The 22,549-nt window shown below is 60.1% G+C and overlaps 1 protein-coding gene across 1 annotated transcript in view; it reads right to left on the reverse strand.

The window, feature by feature from the left end:
- TET3 (tet methylcytosine dioxygenase 3) overlaps positions 1 to 16,969 on the reverse strand; it is a 24,736-nt gene extending 7,767 nt beyond the window's left edge. The window contains exons 1-2 of the mRNA XM_027701573.1: positions 16,945 to 16,969; positions 2,250 to 4,467 (exon numbers count right to left, since the gene is read on the reverse strand). Coding sequence (XP_027557374.1) covers positions 2,250 to 4,422 — 2,173 coding nt within the window. The 5' untranslated portion in view covers positions 4,423 to 4,467; positions 16,945 to 16,969. The remainder of the gene's footprint in view (positions 1 to 2,249; positions 4,468 to 16,944) is intronic.
- Between the last annotated feature and the right edge of the window lie 5,580 nt (positions 16,970 to 22,549).

The raw sequence follows: 22,549 nt of genomic DNA on the forward strand, positions 1-22,549 counted from the left end.
CTGGGACTATGGGAGAAAGACACTGGGACTATGGGAGAAAGACACTGGGACTATGGGAGAAGGATACTTGGGTTACATGAGGATTCTGGGGCTACAGGAGAAGGACACTGAGTCTACGGGAGAATCATAGAATCACAGAATCAACCAGGTCAGAAAAGACCTCCGAGATCATCGAGTCCAACTCCTGATCCAATGCCACCAAGGTTACTAGACCATGGCAAGAAGGATGATCAAAATACAGGAGAAGGATGCTGGGGCTATGGGAGGATCCTGGGATTACAGGAGAAGGACACTGGGGCAACCGGAGGAGGGCACTCAGGATACAGGAGCAGGACACTGGGGTTACAGCCCTGCAACCAACCCCTCCCTCACAACAACAGCCCCCTCAGGGCTTTCAGGGCATGAAGGTGCCATGTGGGAAGCACCAGATGCTCCAGGCAGGCACAAGGATGGATCCCCAGCACACCGGGATGCTCTGACACCTCTGGGTGGGATGCGTCCAGCACCACGGTTGGGTCTGATCTGTGTTTCTGCTCTCACCACCCTGATTTTCATTCCCATCATGTCCAGCTGGCTGGGAGCCAGGCTGAGGAGAAAGCCGGGCTCAGCTGGGATGCAGCTGTCCAGACAGGGATCAATACGGGACGCGCGGAGAAGGCTGATTTCATTCCAGCCTCCAACAGCACCCAACAAGGCACCGAGCCCCACTCCTGAATTGCTCCTTCCACAGCTTTTCCTTGGGAAAACAGAGAGGTGGCAGCAGGGGAATTCCCCCTCTCCCAGTCCCTTAAACCACGCTGGAAAAGAAAAAGCAACTCCAGTCTTTTCCTGGCAAACTCCATGATCGGTTTGAGCGGCTCCAGAAAAGCTTTTCCTTTGCTCCGTGACTTTTGGGCTGATTCCTGCTGCCATTTATAGGCAAATAAATAAATAATCATCAGCCCCACTAATAAAGCGCAGCTTGGTCTTAGCCCGAGGCCACCTCTCCCAGCAGCAGGGGGGTCGTTTTTCCAGCTGGATGCTCCAAATCCTCACCCTGCTCCTCCCAGCTCTGGTATAAACACCGGGAAGATCCAGCTCCCCGCACTCGGATGAAGGGGGACTGAAAGGACCAGATGGGAATTTTCTAGGGCTTGCTGCAAAATCTAACAAATGCCAACACACACCAAAAAAAGACCCCAAAACCCCATAAATCCAAGAGTTTGGTGATTTTTCAATGCATCCTGGTTGGATTGGCCAGTGAACAAGGCAGCATCCCAGCAGCAAGGATTTCTCCAGGGATAAGCACACATGAAAAGCCAAAGTTTGGGTTACTCTGAGTACTCCAAACCAACTAATTTGGCTGAAAATACCCTAAAGAACCAGGGGTTTAGGTGGGTTTTGGCACTGGGACCACCATGGACTCGTGGGATTCAGCTGAGTGGTTGAAATAAAACCCAACAGCCCTTTGGTTTTGCTGCTCATCCAACCCCCACCAGCACAGCCCGTGGTGTCGGTGCCACCCCCGCGGTGACACGGTGGGTGCTCAGCATTTCCAACAAAAATAACAGGCGAGAACAGAAAGCAGAAGCAGCTCCACAGCACCAGTGTTTCACCACGTGAGTGCTGCATCTCGAGTGCTGTGCCCAGCTCTGGGCCCTCAGGTTGGGAAAGATGTTGAGGGGCTGGAGCACGTCCAAAGAAAGGAACGAGGCTGGGGAAGGGTGTGGAGCACAAGTGCTGTGAGGAGCAGCTGAGGGAGCTGGGGGGGCTCAGCCTGGAGAGGAGGAGGCTCAGGGGAGACCTTCTCACTCTCTGCAACTCCCTGACAGGAGGGGGGAGCCGGGGGGGGTCGGGCTCTGCTCCCAGGAATCAGCAGTGGGACAAGAGGGCACAGCCTGGAGCTGCCCCAGGGCAGGTTTGGGTTGGCCATTGGGAAGAAGTTGTTCCCAGAGAGAGGGATCAGCCCTTGGAATGGGCTGCCCAGGGAGGGGGTGGAGTCCCCATCCCTGGAGGTGTTTAAGCAGAGCCTGGATGTGGCATCAGTGCCATGGTGTGGGGGACAAGGTGGGGTTGGGTCACAGGTTGGACTTGATGATCTCAGAGGTCTTTACCAATCTAATTGACCCTCTAATTCTGTGATTGCCCCCAAAAATCAGGTGCTTTGCTGGCACCGTGGCATCATTCTGTTAAATATCCACGGCAATCATGGAAAAATAAACTCCTGGAAATGCCACCCCAGTAACCCCTTGGCACGGCCACTCACTCACCAACGCAGTCGCAGGTGGGGAATTCTGCCTGTGCCCTCTTGGCCGGGGTGTCCAGGAGGCTTTTGGTCGGCGTGTCCAGGTACTTCAGCGGAGACTCCAAAAAGCCGCTCAGAGTCGGCGTCAGCGGCACCTCGTCCTTGGTGGGCGTCCTGTCGGCGTCGTCCACGTCCGGGTTTTGGCTTTCCTCAGAGTAAAAACACGTGGTAGACACCACGGTGATAGCACCAGAAGATTCGATTTTGATCTGTTTGGGGGAGCGGGCGGTGAAGGGGGGCTCTGACAGCGGAGCCTTCCCCGGAGACAACGCGCAGCTCTTGGGGCTGGGCTGGGGAGCGCTGCCCGGGGCCGGGGCGGCGGCGGCGCTTTGGGGGGACCCTTGCGGGGCTGGTGCTGGTCCCCCCGGCTCCTCGGTGGCCCCGGGGGCGAGCGGGGCGGGCGTCTCGGGGGGCGGCAGGTTGAAGTTCTCCCCGAATTCGGCTTCAAATTGTCGGATAAGCTCTTCCAACTTGTCATCCACCATGATGGGAGCCGAGGTGGTCGGCAGGGGGGCAGCCGGCGCTTCCTCCGAGCCCGCCGGCGCCGAGTGAATTTGGGGGCCCCCCCCGGGGGCACCCCTTTCCTGAGAGTCGGGAGCCGGGGGGACGCCACCGGGGGGGTTGGGTGGCGGGGGGCATGCGGCGGGCTGGGCTAGTGCAAGAGGCTGGTGCGGGAGGGCCGATGGCGGCGGCAGCAGCGGGTCCGTTTGCATCTCCTCGGGGGGGGGTTCGGCGGGGGGTTCGGCGGGCGCCCGAAACCCCTCCAGGCTGATCTGCCAGAGGGGCAGGAAGAGTGGCTGTGAGTCCTTCTGCTTCGCCTTCTTGATCTGCACTTGCTTGCGGAGAGGTTTGGCCGGGGGGGGCTTTTCAGGCGGCATTTTCTTCTTCTTCTCTTTGGGCTGCTTTTCAAAGGGTTTGGGGGGCACGGCAGGGGTGCCAGGAGCCCACCATCCTCCCGGCCGGTCTGGGGGAGCTGCCGCTGCCAGGCTTTGCTCGAGGAAGAGGCTGCGCTTGTGGTGGAGATGCTGCTGCAGGACCAGCTGCGTCTTCTTGTGCAGGTCGGGCTCCGGTGGCACCGGCGGCAACGGGGGGCCACCCGGTGCCTCCTTGCTGGCCGCTCGCTCAGGGGGCTCTGTTTTGGGGGCCGTCACTTTGCCAGGGGTCGCTTCGGGTCTCTTGAAAGCTGCCTTGATGTAGTCGTCAGCGTTCCCCAGCAGCTGCTCCAGCTCTGCCATGGGGTCTCCAGCCCCCGCCGCCCCCTCAGCCTCCAGCCCCCACGGCGCTGAGAAGTTGCCCCGGGGCGGTGCCGCGCCGAAAAATGGCTCAGGTGCTGCCCCCGGCTCGGGCGGGTAGCGGGGCTCGTCCCCTCGCTGCCACGCGGCCCCCGGTGGGGCGAGGGGGCCTGGGCCGAAGGGGGCGGCGGGGGGCGGCGGGGGCGGCGGCTGCCCATCACCCACGGGCTGGGGCAGGGCGGCCGAGAGCTGCGTGAGGGCCTCGATGGCGATGGCGGTCTGCAGGCTGATGTTCTTCTCCTTGGCGATGGTCAGCGCGCTCTGGGAAAAGGGGAGGCCGTCGGGTGGGCACGGCTCGGCGGCCTCAGGCACCGGCTGGGGGTCAATAGCACCTTCCTGGGGGGTGGGAGGGGGGATGGCGGCGGCGCGGGGCCGCGGGGACGCCAGTTCTTCGCCCAGAGCCGTCTTGATCTTCTGTTCCAGCCATTCCAGGTAGTCGGGGCACTCGGGGCCGTCGCAGTTGCAGTTGGGGGGCTTCACACCGTGCTTGGCCAGCGCCAGGGCGGCCTTGAGGGCGTGCAGGTCCTCGCCCCTGGGCACGCCGTCGGCCGCGCCCAGCCCACCCCGGCTCATCTCCGAGTCGAACTTCTCGTACAGCAGCGACGGCGAGCCTGGCGGGGGGAGCCGGTAGGAGGAGACGGCTTCGGCCACCGCCGAGAAGGCCACCAGGTTCCGGACGTCTTCCAGGGGGGCTTTGCCAGCGGCGGGCGGCTGATCTGGCGACCACCCGCTGGACTCCATCAGCGCGGTGCCCCCCGGCTCCAGCCGGCCCCCATTCACCAGGCTGAGCCCGCTGCCCTCGTTCAGCCGCCTTTCTTCCACATAATTAATTGGCCCTTCTTCCATTTGGCTTCTGCTGGGTCCATCAACCGCGTCACCCGCCGAACCTGTCTGTGAGGAGAGACAGAGAAGAGAGGTGAATTCCCCCTCCATGACCCACGTGCCATCAGCCCCCAGCCCATTTTCTCCCTCTTTTTCCTTCAGTCCCCTTTTCCCCATCTCTTTTTCAGACCCAGGGGATGAAGATGCAGACGAGCCATGTGAAATACTAATCACTGGCGGCAAAGCCACACGGGGTTTGCCCGGCTGAGTAAGGACCAGCTCGGCTCGGAAGGCATCCACTTTCCACCCACGTCCCCACCCCGCCACCCACTTTCAAAATCGCTCACGGGGAGGTCTGGGATTTCCATCGCCATCCTGGCTCTGGTGACACAGTTTACACGGTGAAGGAAGCGGCACAGGGAGGGAGAGGGGGGTTTTTTGGCCCTGTGCCCTGTACAAACATCCTGGCCGGGAGCAGCCGGCCTTTGCCGGGGGCCGCGGCACGGCAGGAAGCTGCCAGAGTTGGCTATGCCGGTGCCAGGGGTTGCTTTCACCTCGAATAACCCGGTGTCTGTATCAACACGGCCGGGCCAGGGCTCCCCAGCAGCGCTGGCAGCGCCGGCGGCACCGGCTGCGTGCCAGGGACGGACCAAACCCAGCCATCCACGTCGGGCACCCAGGGAGCCCATCTGGGATGCACACCCTGGATAAGACCTTCCCAGGGGTTCTGCCAGGGACGGGGGGGTTTCTGTGCCCTGTGGCTCTGTCCCCCCTCGGCAGCGGGGATTTCAGTGCTCCGGCAGCCGGGTGTGCCGGGCGCTGGCAGCGCATGGAGCCCTTTGCCGATAACCAGGGGGAGCTTCCGGCAGGCTAAAAATACACCCCGGTTCGCTGGAAGAACCATGCCAAAGCAAGCAAGGGCTGTGGGCAGAGCTTCCTGATGCTGGATGGGGCCGGCACCGGCTCGTGGGAAGGAGCCGAGGCTCAGATTCAGCAGGGAGACCCTGAATTACAAGTCACAGCTCCAAGTTACAGCTCCGAGTTACAAGTCAGAGCTCCGAGTTACAACTCACAGCTCCGAGTAAGGGCTGGTGTCCAAGCCAGTTTTCTGCGTGGGGCTGTTGGTGTCTGTTGGCTGTTGGGGCCATGTTTAACCCCTCAACCACTGCCCCCACCGCGTCCTTCACCTTCCCCTTCACGGTGGGAGTGTGAGTAGAGCCACGCTCAGATCCCACACCAGAGGTGAGAACGCTGCTAACTCTGGTAAAACCCCAGCGAAACCTTGGAGGAGCCGCTCCCAGCACGATTCTAGCCCCAAAAATCCCTCCTCCCCGTGGAGTGGGGTGAAAACCCCCAGGGAGGCACAGCACAAACCACCGCGGCCCCGCTCTGGCACAGGGCTCACCCTGGTGCTGCCGTGGGTTTGGAGGGGCTGCGGTGCCCTCGCAGCATCCCCGGAGCCGCGGGCGATGGGACCGGTCCGGCAGGTCTGGGGAGAAAGTGCTTCGTCCCCGACCGAGCCCGGGCAGGGTGGGGACAACACGGGCAGGGTGGGGACAACACGCCTCCGCTCTCTCCTTTGCAAAGCACGGCAGAAACAACCTCGCCCGCCCTTCCTTCGCCGTCATCTTCCTCCTCCTCCTCCTCCCGCCCAGCCAAAGGGGATTTTCCCAAGCGTTGGAGATAAACACCACGAGCCCCCTCCGAGAGCGCGGGGGGGACGCGCCGGGGCCCCCAAGTGTCACAGCGGTGACGCCACCCCGGGGAAATGATGACAAACCTGTTTGGCTCCGGGTGGGAGCGGCCGCCGGCCGCCCCTGAGGGTCTTCCCAGGGGGAAGAACATGCTGGGGAAGGGCGGGGGAAGCCCCAAAAAACAGCCGCGGGGTCAGGGAGGCACCCTGGGCTGCTCCATCCCATAAAGCAGGTTATGGATCCGGGCTGGGGATGCATGAAAATAGTTCACCGTGTGAATTCAATGCAGGACTGAGCATTCCCCGATGCTCCTAAAGGGCTAATACGAAAGCCACAACCTTCCCCAAATCAGTGGAGGAAAAAAACGTATATGAAACGTAATTATTTTTTCCTAGTTCTCTCATCCAGCTCCTTTTGTTCCCGGCCCCGTGGGCTGGGAGATGGAAAGACCTCGCGGCTTCCTCCCGAAAATCGATCCCCCTCCCCATCTCGACGCGCTCCACAGAAATCCCCCCATCACTGCCGTGGGCACTTATTGAGCCCCTTTTCCCCGGAAAAAGTGCTGCCTGCTCAAACCTCCTCCCATTCAGCCCGGGAAAGGATAAAAGCTGGGGAGGGGGCTGGGGCTGAAGGGGGGGGGAATAAATTAAAATAACGATAAAACCAAGCTTAATTCAAGATTAATTCAGCTCCTGCACGGCCCCTTCTATAAAAGGGGGGAAAATCCCCTTGAGGACGAAAACACTTATTTTTATTTTAATCTATTTTTCCTCTTTTTTTTTTTTATTTTTCCCCTGTTTAAATGCCTTAAACAGAGGGAAGGCAGGGAAGAAAAAAATAAAAAAGGAAATAACCACACAGGCAGAGCCCGGCTTGGAGGGCTTCCAGCCTGGGCTGCGCTCCCTGGGAATAGTCGGGAGCCGTCTGCAGGGAAGGCAGCGAGCGCCGGGGAGCGCGGCGGGGGCGCGGGGCCGGTGCGGGGCCGGCGCTGCCCGGGCGGCACTTACGTGTGCGGGGCGGGAGGCGAAGGCGAAGGCGACGCGGGCCCGGCCGGGCAGCAAAGAGGGCCCGCAGCGGGTTGTTGGAGCCGCAGCCGCCCCGGCCCTCCCCGCCCCCTGCCAAGGCAGCTGGAGGAGCCATTAGTGCCGGCGCGGCGCGCACGTAGGGATGGATGGAGGGATGCGGGCATGGAGGGAGCGAGGGGCGGACAGACGGACGGACAGTGCAGGGCCCGCCACGGCCCCGCCGCCCCCGCCGGCACCGGGCCCCCGGAACAGCCCCACGGGGGTGCGGGGGGACCCCGACCCCGGAGTCGGCGAGGAGGGACCGATACGGCTCCGGCTGCTCCAGCCGGGAATGGTGGCCCTCTAGATCCCGCTGCCCTATAGATCCTACTGCCCGATAGATCCTGCTGCCCTATAGATCCCACTGCTCCACTGCCCTATAGATCCTGCTGCCCTATGGATCCCGCTGCCCTATGGATCCCACTGCCCTACAGATCCTGCTCCCCTACAGATTCCACTGCCCTAGAGAACCCACTGCACCGCTGCCCTATAGATCCTGCTGCCCTATAGATCCCACTGCCCTATAGATCCTGCTGCCCTTTAGATCCCACTGTTCTGTGCCCTATAGATCCTGCAGCCCCATAGATCCTACTCCTCTACAGATTTGACTGTCATACAGATCCCACTGCCTATAGATCCACTGACCCAGATACCCAGCAATCCATGTATTCAGCAATCTTATACATCCAGCAACTATATATATCCAGTAACCCTATACAACCAAAAACCTGTATATCCAACAACCTCATACATCCAGCAGCCCCATATGTCCAGCAGCCCTATATAATCAGCAATCTTATACATCCAGCAACCTGCATATCCAGTAATCCTATACATCCAGCAACAAATAATATTCAGCAGTTTATATATTCAGCACCTTATATACTCCACAATCCCATATATCCAGCAGACCTATAATCCAGCAACCCTAAACACTCAGCAGCCCTAAATATCCAAGTTCTATATACCAAATCATGGGACCTATACACCCAACAACCCTATATGGCCAGCAGTCCATATATCCAGCAACTCTACACATACAGCAATACTCATACTCATCTATCCAGCAGCCCTATATATCCAGGATTCCTATATAATCACCAATCTTGTACCTCCAGCAACCTGCACATCCAGTGACCCGATATATCCAGCAACTCATTTCATCCAGCAACACATATATCCCACAATCCCATATATGCAGCACCTCTAAACACTCAGTAACCCTGAATTCCCGAGTCCTATATATCCAGCAACCTATACATGCAACAGCCCTATAGGGCCAGGAACCTGAATATCTCCCAGTTCTGTACATCCAAATCTCAAAGCAGCCCCAAACTGACCCAAAAACCAGGGGATGAGCTGAATCCCACAGGGACATCCATCCATCCATCCATCCCTCCATCCATCCATCCTTCCAACAGTCCAAGCTGTTCCAAACCCTCTTTCCCCTCCTTATTTTTCCTTTTCCTCCCTCTTTTTCAAATTATTCCTTTCCACCTCCTTTCTGGGCTGTACGAAACCCAAACTAAACCCATCCAGAACCCACGGGGAAACAGGTTTAAATCCTTCACTCTCCCAAAATACGTATTCCCTCCACCAGGACCCTGAAAATTCCCAAAATTAATACATTGGAGATTTATTAAAGCCCTTGTCCAGAGCTGCAGAGAACGGATGAACTCGGCGCACACAACGCGGCTCGGAAAACGCCGCTGGAAAAAACCACTTGCTTTGATTTAAAGTGCGCAGTTTGGGAGCCGGGGGAAGGCTGGTGGGAATGCCAAGGTGTTCCCAGTGGCACTGGGGCGGGGTCACAGGGCACCGTGTGCCGGGGCCGCGGCGAGGGCACGGTCGGGAGCTCCAGAGGTCAGCGGGAGCCTCTGCCAGTGCCGGCACGGGCCGGCCAAGAGCTCCTTTGGCTGCCGGCCCCACTCCGGTGGAGCCCGGCCAGCCCCGGCATCCCACTGCGGTTTTCCTCCTCTGGCAACAACCCTGGGGGATCCTCTGCCAGGATGGTGGGTTGGGGGGCACCGTGGGAGAAGCCTGGAGAATCCCGCAGAATCCCGCAGAATCGCAGAGCGTCCCGAGGCCCTACAATAACAACACACCCAGGTGGTGCCACCAAAGGGATTTGACGGGAAGGGAATGCTGCTGGAATCACATGCACGCTCCGCGCCGGGATCGACGCTCCCGGGGGGCACCGCTTCAAATCACCAGACTCCAAGACACGGGAAACCCCTTCCCAACCCCAAACCACTGCCACAGCCTCCCAGTGTCGGTGGGAGGAGACTGGAGAGGAGCTGAATGACCTAAATTCACGCTCAACGCCCGTGAAAACGGAAACCCAAGGAAATGTGGGAAGCCTGAGCACCCAGTGGGAGCAGCGATGCCCCCGGCTCCCCCCGGCTCCCCCTGGCCGGGTACCCACCCGTGGTCCCACTGCCTCCCACCGCCGCAGGCGGCCACCGCTGCCTCTCCCGCCTTGTTTTCCAAGCTGTTTCCATGGCCCCGGCTGACCCCAGCGCTGGGGCTGAGCCGCTCACTCCTGTCCTCATTTAGCCTGGAGAAAAGCCGGAACAGTGGTGATGCCGAGGGAGCTGAGCTGATTTACGCCGCGGGGAGCCCGGCTCTGCTTTGCTGCAGCCCCGGGAGCACTTTCAGGGACCCCCGTGGCCATGATCCCTCTCTAGATGGTGCTGGAGCAACTGTTCCCACCCCTTTTTCCTTCTCACCGAGCCAGCTGAACACGATACAATCCCACTCCCAGCTCCTGTATGTTCTCAGGGATGTGGGGGATCTTTTTCCAGGTGGAAAAAAATTTATTCCCACCTCCATCTTCCTTGTTTAGTCCAGGAAAAGTGTTTTCCCTTTTGGAAGGGATGCTTGGGGTTCAAATGTATGCTCAGGGTGGGAACACTCAAAGTGGGGATGCTTGGGGTTGGGATGCTTGGAGTGGGGATACTTGGGATGAGGAAAGCTCAGCAAGGGGAATTTGGGGCGGGAATGCTCAGTAAGGGAATGCTTGGGGTTAGAATGTTTGGGGCGGGGATCTTGGGGTTGGGAATGCTCAGCGAGGGGATGTTTGGGGCAGGAATGCTCGGTGAGGAAATGCTTGGGGCTGGAATGTTTGGAGTGGGATGCTCAGAGTGGGCACGTTCAGGTGAAGATGTCTGGGGTCAGGACACTCGGAGCAGGGACGTTTGGAGCAGGGACACTTAGAGCAGGGATGTCTGGAGCAGGGAAGCTCAGGGAGCGCTGCCCCAGTGGATGCTCCCACCAGAGCAGTTTTTGGGAAGCAGGATGCCTCCCTCAGCCAAGCCACGGCGTGTGTTCCCACCGCGGCACATTCCCACCGCGGCGCGGAGCCGAGCCGGGAGCCGCCAGTTGGCGCGGGCAGGAGGAAAGGCTGGAAAGGCTTGGCACAGCTCAGAGCCGCGTCAGGCTGCCGGCTCCGGGCGGACAGGGAGGGAGCTGAGCTCTTGAAAGGGAAAAGGAGGAGGAAAAAAAAACCCCACGGCACTATTTTTGTTCCTTGGAGCGGTTTTTTCCTCAAACACAGCTGGATCCTCTCGTGCCGGCGCTCCCGGATTGGCATCGGGGCCGGCGCGGCACGGCCAGATCGCTGTGCCTGCTCTGTCCGTGGGGAAGGGGAAGGAGGGTGGGAGGAAGGGGAAGAGGAAAGGGAAAGGGAAGAAATGGAGGAGGAAGATAGGGAGGAAGGGGAAGAGGAAGAAGAGGAAGGGGAAGAGGAGGAGGAAGAGGAAAGAGCAGTGGAAAGGAAAGGAGATTAGAAGAGGAAGGAGGTGAAGGGGAAGGATATGAAGGAGAAGCAAAAAGGCTAGGTGAAGAAGGGGAGGCAAAGGGAAGGGGAAGGTGGAAATGGGGAAGGAGAAGAAGGGGATGGGAAGAAATGGGGAGAAAAGAGAAGAAGGGGGAAAGGGGGAAGAAGGGGAGAAAGGGGAAGAAGGGAGAAAGGGGAAGAAGGGGAGAAAGGGGAAGAAGGGGAGAAAGGGGAAAAAGGAAGCAGAGAAATGCGATGGGGAAGGAGGAGAAGGGGAAGAAGATGAAGATGGGGATGGGAAGAGAAACAAGGGGAAGAAGGGGAAGGGGGTAGGTAGGAAGGGGGCAGGGACAGGGAGGAAGGAGTCAGGAAGGAAGAGGGGAGGGGAGGGGAAGGAAGGGGCCTCTCCTCGCCTCCCACTCAGCAGCATTTCCCGTCCCACCCCAGTCACCCCTGCAGGGCTGGGCCTGATTTCCCACCCCCACTGCCAGCATTCCCTGTGGGACCAGGTTCAGTCTGCTCCCAGCACCCCCACAGCCCCCAGTGGGGACATTCCCACCATGCCAACTGCTCTGCACTGCAAACCAGGTGGGAAAAGCCTGATTTTGGAAAGCAGGATGGAAATCTGCCCTACGCTCCTGTGTTGACCAAATACGCCCCAATTTTCAAGCCTTTGCCCCCCAGGTTGAGCAGGGGAAGGGTGCCTGCACCCTCCCGGTCCTCCACATCAAGGATGTGCCACCCAGCACCCAAGGGTGCTCAGCTTCCCTCCAGGTCACCCCTATCCCGTCATACCTGGGGGATGCTGCGGTGCCCCCCCTCCCTGGGACGTGGGGATCCTCACGCCGACACCGCGGTGCCACTCGCCCGACCTTCGGCACAGCAGGAGGAGGAGGAGGAGGAGGAGAACCGCGTGTGCTGCCGCCCTCCCACCCGGCAAGCACGGGCAAGTCGGCGGCGACGGCCGGCGGGCAGCAGCCGGGAGATGAGTGGGAGCCGAGCCCTGCCCCATCTGGGAGCAGGGAAAACGCCGCCTCTGCCAAACCCGGAGCTGGTTTCACCGCCATGACCCGTTCCCCACAGGGAAAAGCACCTTGTGGCAGGTGGGAAACGTGACCCCTCTGGATGAAATCCCTATTCCCAAGCCAGAGGAAGGCGCGCAGGGTGGAAAACACCAGCTCGGCATCGGCAACTCTGCAGCGCGCTGGATCAAAAATAGCCCTTTCTCTACCCAAAAATTTCAAGCTCTCCCGCTATCCCGCTGCCTTCCCCGGGGGCTGGAGCCGCTGAGTCAGCACCGGCACTGCTGAGTCACCGCAGCCACCTCAGCCCCAACGCCAACCGGCTCCACGATGAGCTCAGCGCGGGGGCTTCGGCATCGCCACGCTCACCGCCACTGCTGGGAGGCTTTTGCCAGCACCTCTGCCAATGTTTTGGGATCTCACCAGCCTCTCCCTGCTAAAATCTCACCCATCCCCAAAACCACAGCGATTGGCATCGCCTTGAATCCAAGGAAACCCAACCGACGAAGGGTGAGGGAGCCAGGGAAGCCGGTGGCGTTTAAACTCTCCCACCTTCCCACCGGTGCCAGGGTCCTCTCTGAAAACACCTCATCCAGGACCACCCAGCACCCATTTCCTCCCAGAAGAGGAATGGGAATGACGAAAGAAGAGAAAAACAAAGTGTGATTGTGCCTTCTTTCCCCCTCGCTCGGGTCATCGGCACCGCGGGGAAAGCGCCGCCGCCTCCGGCTTCCCCGGCCCGGTGACGGAGCTGGTGACTCACGGCAAGGAGGGGGGGAAGCGGCGCGTGCACGGGGCCCTTGTGTTTGTAAACCTAAAAAAAGCCATGTGCGGGCAGGCAGCGTGGTCTGGAGGGCAGGGAATGTGCTCCGGAGGGCAGGAAGAGTGCTCTGGAGGGCAGGGAATGTGGTCTGAAGGACCAGGAGAGTGCTCTGGAGGGCAGGCAGTGTGATGCCAGTGTGCTCCAGAGAGAAGGCAGTGTGCTCCCAGTATGCTCCCAGTGTGCTCCAGAGCACAGGCAGCATTTTCCAGAGGGCAGGCAGTGTGCTCCCAGTCTGGTCCAGAGGGCAGGCAGTGTGATCCCAGGTGTGCTCCAGAGGGCAGGCAGTGTTTTCCAGAGGGCAGGCAGCGTGCTACCAGTACACTCCAGAGGACAGGCACTGTTCTCCCAGTCTGGTCCAGAGGGTGGGCAGTGTGATCCCAGTTTGCTTCAGAGGGCAGGCAGTGTGATCCCAGTATGCTTCCAGTGCAATCCAGACAGCAGGCAGTGTGCTCCCAGTGTGCTCCCAGTGTGCTCCATAGGACAAGCAGTGCAATCCCAGTGTGCTCCCAGTGTGCTCTGGAGGGCAGGCACTGTGATGCCAGTGTGATCCCAGTGCGATCCAGAGGACAAGCAGCACAATCCCGGGGTGCTCCAGCACCAACCACCCCAACGAGGAAGCTCACAGAGGCACTGCTCTGAGAGCTGGTGCTGCGCTGGCGCTAATTAAGTGCCAGGGCTTTAATTGCAGTGGCGTTAACTGGCGCGGATTTAAGCGGGAGGGCTTTAACTGCAGCAGCTCCAACACAACGGCCTGAAGTGCAGAGGCTTTGACTGCAACACCACCGGGCTCTGAGAGGCTCAGGGTCTTCAGAGCCCCTCACCCTGCCACTCCTTATCCCCGTTCTGCACCCCAGCACCTCCTGCTGCAGCTCCCAGGATGCTGCTCCATCCTTTCCATGTTTTTCCAGGCTGGGAATCGGGGCTGTGATGAGCAGGGCAGTGCCACCAGCCCTGTGGTGACAACCCCTCCATCCATCACACCCATCACACCCATCCCGGCCCCCGCGGTGACACCTGCAGCGATCACAACTCGCTCCGACCCATTTGGGGTTTTTTACGGCATTTTCAGGGCTTGGGGTGGCTCAGAGGTTTTTTTTTCCCCTCGTTTGGCTGCGCTGGGAACTGCAGGCTCTGGAGCTCGTGGTCCCCAGCTCCCCCCTTCGACAGCAAAATCTCATTTAATCAAAAGATGCGGCGACTGGATGTGCAGAAGCACTTGGCTCTCTCGCTTTTTTTTCCCCTTCAGAACTGCCATTTTAGCTGTAGCAAACAAACACATGGCATTGTCCCCACGACACGGCTCCCTCCGACAGCCCTTCCTGCAAATCCCCGTTCATCCCGCCGCTGCCGAGCTCCCAGGAAAAGGGGATTTTGGCCCTGGGACACAGGAGCAAATCGGCCCTGGCAGTGGTGTGGTGGGCAGATGTGGAGTGGGGACGGGGCTGAGCGCAGCTGTTTCACCTCCAGCCTCTTCCCGTTTCATTTCATCTCCCCTTGGATGCCGGCCCAGGGAGCGGGGGGAGAAATAAAACCAGCTCTTTCATCCTCAAAAATGGTCTGGCACCCTCTTGCACAGAGCTCCAGGAACGGGATTAACGCGCTGGCACAGCAGGGGACAGGGGGTCTCACAGTGGGGCTGGGTTTGGGGCGCATCCCGGCCTCATCCCGATCCAGTGGGGACAGCAGGGGATGGGCACAGTGGGTTTCAGCACTGTCATCCCATTGGGAAGGCTCTCTGCCTCCCTGGAGTGAGGGACACGGAGGGAGCAGGGAAAAGGGACCCCACTGCCATCGGAATGGGGGCAGGGAAAGCTGGCACATGGAGGCAGAGGACCGAGGACCCAGTGTCCAGGGACAAGGAAAAGGGACCCTGCACGTGCAAGGAGGAGACTGGAAACCCCAATGGCATGGGAATGGGGACTAGAAATCTTGCACGTGCATGGAGGGGCCTGGGGACCCCAATGGAATGGGACTGCGGACCCCAGTGGAATGGGAACTGGGACAAGGGACCCTGCACATGCATGGAGGGGACTGGCAATCCCATGGGAATGGGGAGAGGGGACCCTGCACATGCAGGCAGAGGATTTGGGACTCCTGAACATGCAGGAAAGATACTGGGGATTCCGATGGCATAGAAATGGGGACAAGGGACCTCTGAACATGCAGGGAGGGAACAGGGACACCGAGGCTGCAGAAACAAGGGGCAGGGACCCCAGTGTGCACAGGTGGGGGACAAGGGACACGGCTGCCATGGGGATGGGGACACTGAGACAAGCAGGGGACCAAGGACCCTGGTGCAGTGGGGATGGGGACCAGGAAACTCCGGCACGTGGGAACGCCAATGCCATGGGAACAGGGACACACACAGGGCACACACAGGGACTGAGGGCCCCGGTGCCACATGGACAGGCACCACACACAGGGAGGGACCTGGGGACAAGGGAATGGGGACTGGGAACCCTGGCATGTGCAGGAAGGAGTCCAAATATCCCAATGGCATGGGGACGGGGACCAGGGACCCCAACATATGCACAATGCCATAGGGATGGGGACCGGGCACCCTGGCACACGTGGGCTGGGGACCCTGATGCCATAGGGACAGGGGCTGCAGACCCCAGCACATGCAGGGAGGGGACTGGGGACCCTGGTGCCATGGGGACAAGGATTAGGGACTTCAGCACGTGCAGAAGAGGGATTGAGGACCCTGATGTCATGGGAACACAGACTGGGGACTTCAGCACATGCAGACAGGAGACCAGGACCCCCACTGACATGGGGACAAGGATTAGGGACCTCAGCACATGCAGACAGGGGACCAGGGACAGCTCACTCCCAGAGTGCCAGCAGTGCCAGGGACACCGCAGGAGAGGCTTTTTGGGACGCAGACCCACAGAACAACCACACATCCCAGAGCCACCACGCCACCGCTTCGCCATCCCCACTCCCAGTGGGGCCAGCAAAACCACACCACGAAAGGCCAAAATCTTGGGGGGCCACACATTTTGCCTTCCCAGACCCCATCGCCTCCTCCTCAGAGCCACCTCCTCCCGGATTACCTGCGATGAAGAGTCCATGTCGGCAATCTCGAAAAACAAACCTCATCAGGGCTAACGAGGTGCCAAAGGCCACGAGCAGGGCTCCTTTATGGGCCCCCATAACAACCTGACCCCAGAGGACTCTGCTCCCGGCCCTTCCCAGCATGATGCAACCTCGGCGACGCTCAGCACACCCCGTCACCCACCAACCACCAACCACCAACCACCCCGGCACCTGCCGTGGGGCTCTAGGGTTTCTCTCTTTTTCCCAAAGCGCCGGAGGCAGCTCCAGCGTTGGCGGGCGCAACGCGGGCGCGAGAGATGTTCAGCATCCCCAGATCCCCACGGAACACGTGGTGCCGGAGCCGCTCCTCACCGCCGACTCCAAACTTCGGCCACGCGCTTTGACAACGCCTGACCCCGGCGATGTCCCTTCGGTGGTGGTGGCGGTGGTGGCGTCCCTGCCTGCCACCAAACCACCGCTCGTGGCAGCGGGACGAGCCAAGGCGCAGGCTCGGCGGGTGAATGAGACCCTGCCGAGGAGGACGAGCCGGTTTTGCTGCCCACCTCCATCCCGGCGTGACGGAAAGCGGGGGGTGCCCGCGCCGGACCCCGAGTCCTCGTCACGGCGAGGGATGTGACAGCTGCCACCAGCACGGTGACGTCAGGGTGACGTCACGCCGCGGGGAGCCTCATCGCCCTTGTTTCGCATCATCACCTCTGAGCTCAGCACATTTCGGCGATGGGCGGCATCGGTTAATAAATAACAACAATTAATATAGGCCACAAGCATGTGGGGTAATGCAAATGGGAGGGGGGGGCACCTCAGGGCTTATCCCCCTCCCGTCTCCATCCGTCCCCCCCCACGAAGCGATGCTGCAGGGGAAGGAAAAGGGATAAAAGAAGGAAAACAGCCCCAAAGGGGGGGGTAGGGCCGTGAGTGTCCCCCGGCCCCGCCGCTTTGTCCTCGCGGCCCCGCGGGGCCGCCAGCACCGGTGTGGGGGGGTGGGGGTGGGCTTTAACCTCACCCGCACCGCCCCGCATGCCCCGAGAGGGGGTATTTTTGTTTGCGGGGCTGTTTTGGGGGTGCAGAGAGGGGTGTTTTTTTGGAGGGGAAGGGGTGCTCTTACCTCGCCGCGGCCCCCGCGCTGCCCCCGCAGCCCCCGCCGGCCCCGCTCGGCGCCGGCCCTCAGGAGGAAGCCATCTTGTCTCCCTCTCCGCCGCGCTCCCTCACCGCCGCCCCGCCGCAGCCGGGGGGGGGAATGGGCGCCGCATCCCTGCTCCCCCCCTCTCCTCCTCCTCCTCCTCCTCCTCCTTCCTCCCCCTCCTCCTCTTCGCTCCTTCCTCCTCCTCCTCCTTCTTCCTCCTCCTCCTCTTTCCCCCCCACGCGCAGCCCCCCCCCCTCCCCACGCAGTGGCACCGCCCGCCCGCTCCCTCCGCTGCGCAGGAGCGGGGCTGTGGGGGGGACCACGGGGGGGACACGGGGGGGGGACGGACGTGAGGGGGACAGGGGCACGGCGGGGACACACGGCCTCCCTCGGCCCCCAGAAAAATGGGGTAACAGGACCCCCAAACCCGGATCATTGCCCCCCCGGGAAACTGAGGCATCACGGGGGGATCACAGGAGGAACACAGAGGAGGACACGGGAGGACACAGGGAGACATGAGGGGGACACAGACATAGGGGGTGCACGCGACCCCCCCCCCGCCCCCCAAAAAATGGGGTAACGGGGCCCCCAAACCCCGGTCATGTCGCCCGGGAAACTGAGGCATGACAGGGGAGACAAGAGTGGGACACAGGGGGAACACAGAGGGGGACACGAGGTGACACGAGGGGGGACATGGGAGGGACACAAGGGGGACACGGACAAAGACATGGACACACGACCACCACCCCCAAAAAATGGGGTAACAGGACCCCCAAACCCAGGTCATGTGTGTGATTGTCCCCTGGGAAACTGAGGCATTAAGGAGGGGACACGAGGGGGAAATATGGGGGGGTATGGACAGAGCGGGGACATGCAACCCCCGCACCCCAAAATATGGGGTAACAGGACCTTCAAACCCTGGTCATGGGTGTGATTGTCCCCTGGGAAACTGAGGCATCAAGGAGGGGACACAGCGAGGGACATGGGGGGGACACAGGGGAACACGAGGGGGACACAAGAGGGACATGGACGTGTGACCCCCACCCCCGAAAAAATGGGGTAACAGGACCCCCAACCCCTGGTCATGGGTGTGATATTCCTCCAGGAATCTGAGGCATCATGAGAGGGAACATGAGGGGGACACAAGGAGGGGACAGGAGGAGGGACACAGGGGGGAAAAGAGGGGGATCACAGGGGGACATGAGAGGGGAGACTGGGGGGGACGAGGGGGAGACGGGAGGGACACATATTTTCCTGCCATTAAACCCCTGGCACCCTTGTTAATTTGGGTACATTGATTTGGTGGGGTTCATTTGGGGTCACTGAGAATTTGGGGACATCAATAATTTAAGGACATCATTCATTTCAGGCCCTCATCAGTTTGGGGACATCAGAGGTTTGCAACATTTAAATTCCCCCTCCAAAGAATCTTCACTTCATCCATCTCCCCCCTTCTCCCTAAAATCCAGACCCCAGTGAAGAAAAGGGGGAGTGGGGATGTTTTCCCACGGGAAAAGTGGTGGGAATGGGCTGGCGAAAGGGTTAAGCTGGGGCTGGATCCTTGAAACAGTCCCAGTGGGATCAGCTCCGGCTTTTCCAACCTTTGTCTGGAGCTGGCAGGTCTCACTAGGATGCACAGGAATATTTAGTAGGGGGGGAGAAGGAAAAAGGGGAACAGGAAAGTGAATTCCCCAAAAACTACCCATCCAGGTGATGCTCCAGGAATGCTTGGAGTTTTCCAAGCCTATTCCTGGCGAAATTGCTGGCAAAACTGCTACTAATTGAAAATTCCCAAAGGTTTCCCAGGAGCATCCCAGTGCAAACTGTTTTCCAAAGGGATTTGCGGCAGAAGGAGCAATCCCAGAGCCTGTGTAAAGCACAGTGGGACGGATAAACCAGATCCCAAATCCAGGTGGAAAACACAAGCACAGACCCAACATCCTCATCCCTGAGACATTCCCTGGAGCTCATCTCTTCCCAAAAAGGCCACACATGAGCTGAGAGCTCTCTTGCAAAGCCGGAGCCCTCCGGGACACAACCTTTGCCCCGAGCAACACGGCTCCCACGGGAATAAATAGGATAACCTGGTGCTGGGAACTGGTTTTCCCCAAATTTCCAGCCTGGCATGATGGCTGCAAAACTCCTTTTCCTGGCCCAGCTCGGCTCTGCCGTGCAACAAGTCCCTGCCAAACCCACGGCAGGGATTTCATTCCGGCAGGCGCCTCTTTCCTCCCACCCTCCTCCTCCAGCCTGACCATCCATGGGATTTGCTCCCGAGTAATTTTAGTTGTTCCCATCACAGCCCAAAGCTGAAATATTCCCAACAAAGACACGGAGACGAAGGCACCGCTCCGGATTATCCGGGAACATCCTGGCTGACGTCCTGCAGGTGACACTGGGATGCGCCGGACAGAAACAAGCCAAACCCCAGCTGATCCTTCATCCCACCCATCACCCCCGTGCTTTTTTTGGAGATGCCAGACACGTTTTGGGGCGATTTCAGGCTGGAGGAAAAAAAAAATCCCACCTCAAGCCTCCAGGGAAACCCCTCAAGATAGACAAATTTAGTAACTTTTATTAGTAATGCTTTAAATGAGATTATCCCTAATCTCCAGTGCTCGGCTCAGAGACAGCCTGTCAACTCCAGGCTGAGTTGTTCATTTCCCAATGCTGGGAATGCACCAGGGATGTGCAGCATCCCATCCCACCACCCTCCAAAAAGGGGTTTTGGGGGTCTGGTGCGACCATTCCTGCCGGGAATAGAGTTTTCTTTGGGGTTTATTTCAGGTTTGTCCCCCCAGAGCTCAGGGAGATGGGTCGGAGCACCCTCCCCTCCGGCAGCCCCGGCCTTTGCGAGGCGGTTTGGGCGGACACAGGCAGCTCCCGAGGCTTTGCCGGGTATTCCATGGAATTAATGAGAGGGTTCTCAAGATGTTAATTAGTTATGCAAATGGCAAAGGCATCCAGAGCCGCCTGGGAGGGCAGGAGAGGGTCCAGTAGTGTCACAGGATGGGGAGCAAAGCAAAACCTTGACCTCTGATATCTTCCCTCCTCCTCTCCCAAACTCTCTGGATGGGGATGCATGGAAATGGACCCCAAGGGAGGTTTCAGGAGCTCGGCTGCAGCAATGGAGGTGCAAGGGGAGATGCCAGTTTTCCCGGGCCCAGCTGAGCCGGAGGAACTGGTGGAACTGGTGCTGGGAAGGGGCTGGCAGCCCGGCCAGCTCCGTCTGCCAAACCACCCCGGGAAAGGCGCCGGGACGTGGGAATCGTGACACACCCCTCACTCGGCCGCCGGCACCGCCAGGACCAGCCCGGAGCAGGCAGGGACCCACTGGCACTTTGATTCCCAGGGGGATCCCACCACTGCCGGCCCCGGCTCCGGCAACATCCTTATAAATCACCTTTTTTAGCACATACTCCATGGAAAAGTGTCCTGGACAAATCCTCACCACTGGCCGCGTTTGCTGGCGCTTTGCCAAGGGCAAAGTCTTTCCCCGGCCCTGCCATGTGCCAAATGCCAGCCCAGCCACCTGTCTCCATGTCCCCACTGCCCCATCCCACCATCCCAAGGGAAAAACCTGTCGGACACAACTCAGAGGCGCAAGGCTCAGCCCCCGCAACACCCCCAAAAAGCCGAGCAGCAGCAAATTTTGGGGTGGCAAAGCGCCAAAAGTCAACCCCCGAGCAGATGTTCCTCCCTCCCACCTCTCCAGCTGCAGACCCCACAGCCGGAGCAGCCCCCCCTTCCCTGTGTCTCCTGCGTGGGCATGACGGGCACGGAATTGAGAGATCCCGGTTCCAACCACCCCGGCCGGTAAAACCAGAAGTGCCGATGGAAGGCGTTGGAATTTTTGGTGGAGAAAATGCCAAGACTTGTTAGCTCGGTGATGCTCCCCTCGGGCACGGCTCTGCTCTCCCCTCTCTGCCACCCCCTGCTTCTTGGAGGACCCCCCGACGGCTCCTGTGTGGGTTTCACGCAAAGTTTTGCTCTTTTATATCAAGAAATTCCAAGAAATTCAATGTAAAGGTGGGTTTTGTCCTGCACATCCCACGGCGGTGTTTTGGGAACACCCCAGGGATGAGCTGAGATTTTTTTTTGGGGGGGGTGGGTGGAGGTTGAAACATCAAAGCGGCTTTTAAGGCAGCAGAAAGTCCCATTTCTCAGGGAAATACCCTTAAAAAAAGAAACCCATCAACCAACCAAGAAGGGGCTTTCCCTGCCCACCCCGACAAGCCCCCTCCAAGTCACGGTGACGTCGCAAAGAGGCCACGAGTCACCCCAAAAAGGTGAAGGTGTGGGAAGGAGGGGGATGGGCAGGGGGGGCTCGGGGGCACTCACCTCACGGCGAAGCCTCTCCATCTAAGTTGGGGGGTGACCGTCAGATTTGGGGGCTCCCCCCGGCCGGGGGGGACGCGGCGGCCGGACCGGGCTGGCAGAGCCGGGTGCCCGGCAGGAGGGACATCCCGGCGTCACCGTGTCCCCTCCCTGGGGACCCCGGACGGTTCTATGGGGACAGAGCCGAGCGGAGTCACCCCGACTTTTAATTCCTTCGGCGATTCCACCCCGGGGGCGGCCCCTGTGACTCCCCACCTCTCCTCCCTCCAAACCCCCCACACCACAACGGGGTGCTGCCACCTCCCACCCCCCACCGCCCCCCCTCCCCTTAATCCCACCCCTTGATTTTTTCCAACCCCATTTTCCTATTTCTTTTTTTTTTTTTTTCTTTTTCCCCTCAAAACCACGCCGGCTTCTCAACAACTTCACCCCGCCGCCGCACAAACTTCAGCCGCGCACCGGCAACTTTCCACCAACACCTCCCCCCCCCAAAAAAAAATTATATAGAAAGAGATTTACCGGAAAAAAGGGGTCCGGGCCCCCCTTGGGAACGGGGGGCTGGGGGGGGAGCTCCCCCCGGGGCAAAGCGCTGGCACGGCGGGGTGGGATGGCGGGGGTGGAAAAGCGGGGCCGGGGGGCGGCTCTGGAGGTGCCCCCGCACCCCGAGGGTGTCGCGGAGGAGCCGCACGTTGGTGCTGCTGCTCCTGCTCTGCTGCTTCCTTTGTTCTGCAGGCGCCGCTCGGGGGGACCCGCCGGGCGGCCGGGGGGCTCCGGGGGGCTCCGGGGGGCTCCGAGGGGCTCCGGGGCAGCGCCCGCGGGCACCCCCCCGGCCGGCTTTGGGGCTGGGGGGTGCCCAGACCCTCTGGGGTTACGGGGGAGGGTCCCGGTGGTGGTGGAGGGGTCTGGGGGAAGCGGGGTGGGGGGGTTTGGGGAGGGGGGGTTGTATGGGGGTTTGTTGTGGGGTTAGGGGATGTGGAGGTGCACTGCGGGGTTTTTTTATAGGGTTGCCAGGTGGGGATGCACTGAGTTGTTGTTGTAGGGTCGCTGAGTGTGGGGGGTGCAGCAGGTTGTTTTCATAGGGTTGCCAGGTGGGGGGGCAGTGGGTTGTTGTTGTAGGGTCGGTGGATGTGGGGGTGCACAGGGTTGTTATTTTGAGGTTGTTGGACGGGGGGACACGGGGTTGTTGTTGTAGGGTCGGTGAGTGTGGGGGTGCACTGGGTTGTTATTGTAGGGTCGCTGGATGTGGGGG

Source organism: Neopelma chrysocephalum, unplaced genomic scaffold (assembly GCF_003984885.1).
Source record: "Neopelma chrysocephalum unplaced genomic scaffold, ASM398488v2 Primary Assembly neopelma1_163, whole genome shotgun sequence".
Taxonomy (NCBI): Eukaryota; Metazoa; Chordata; class Aves; order Passeriformes; family Pipridae; genus Neopelma; species Neopelma chrysocephalum.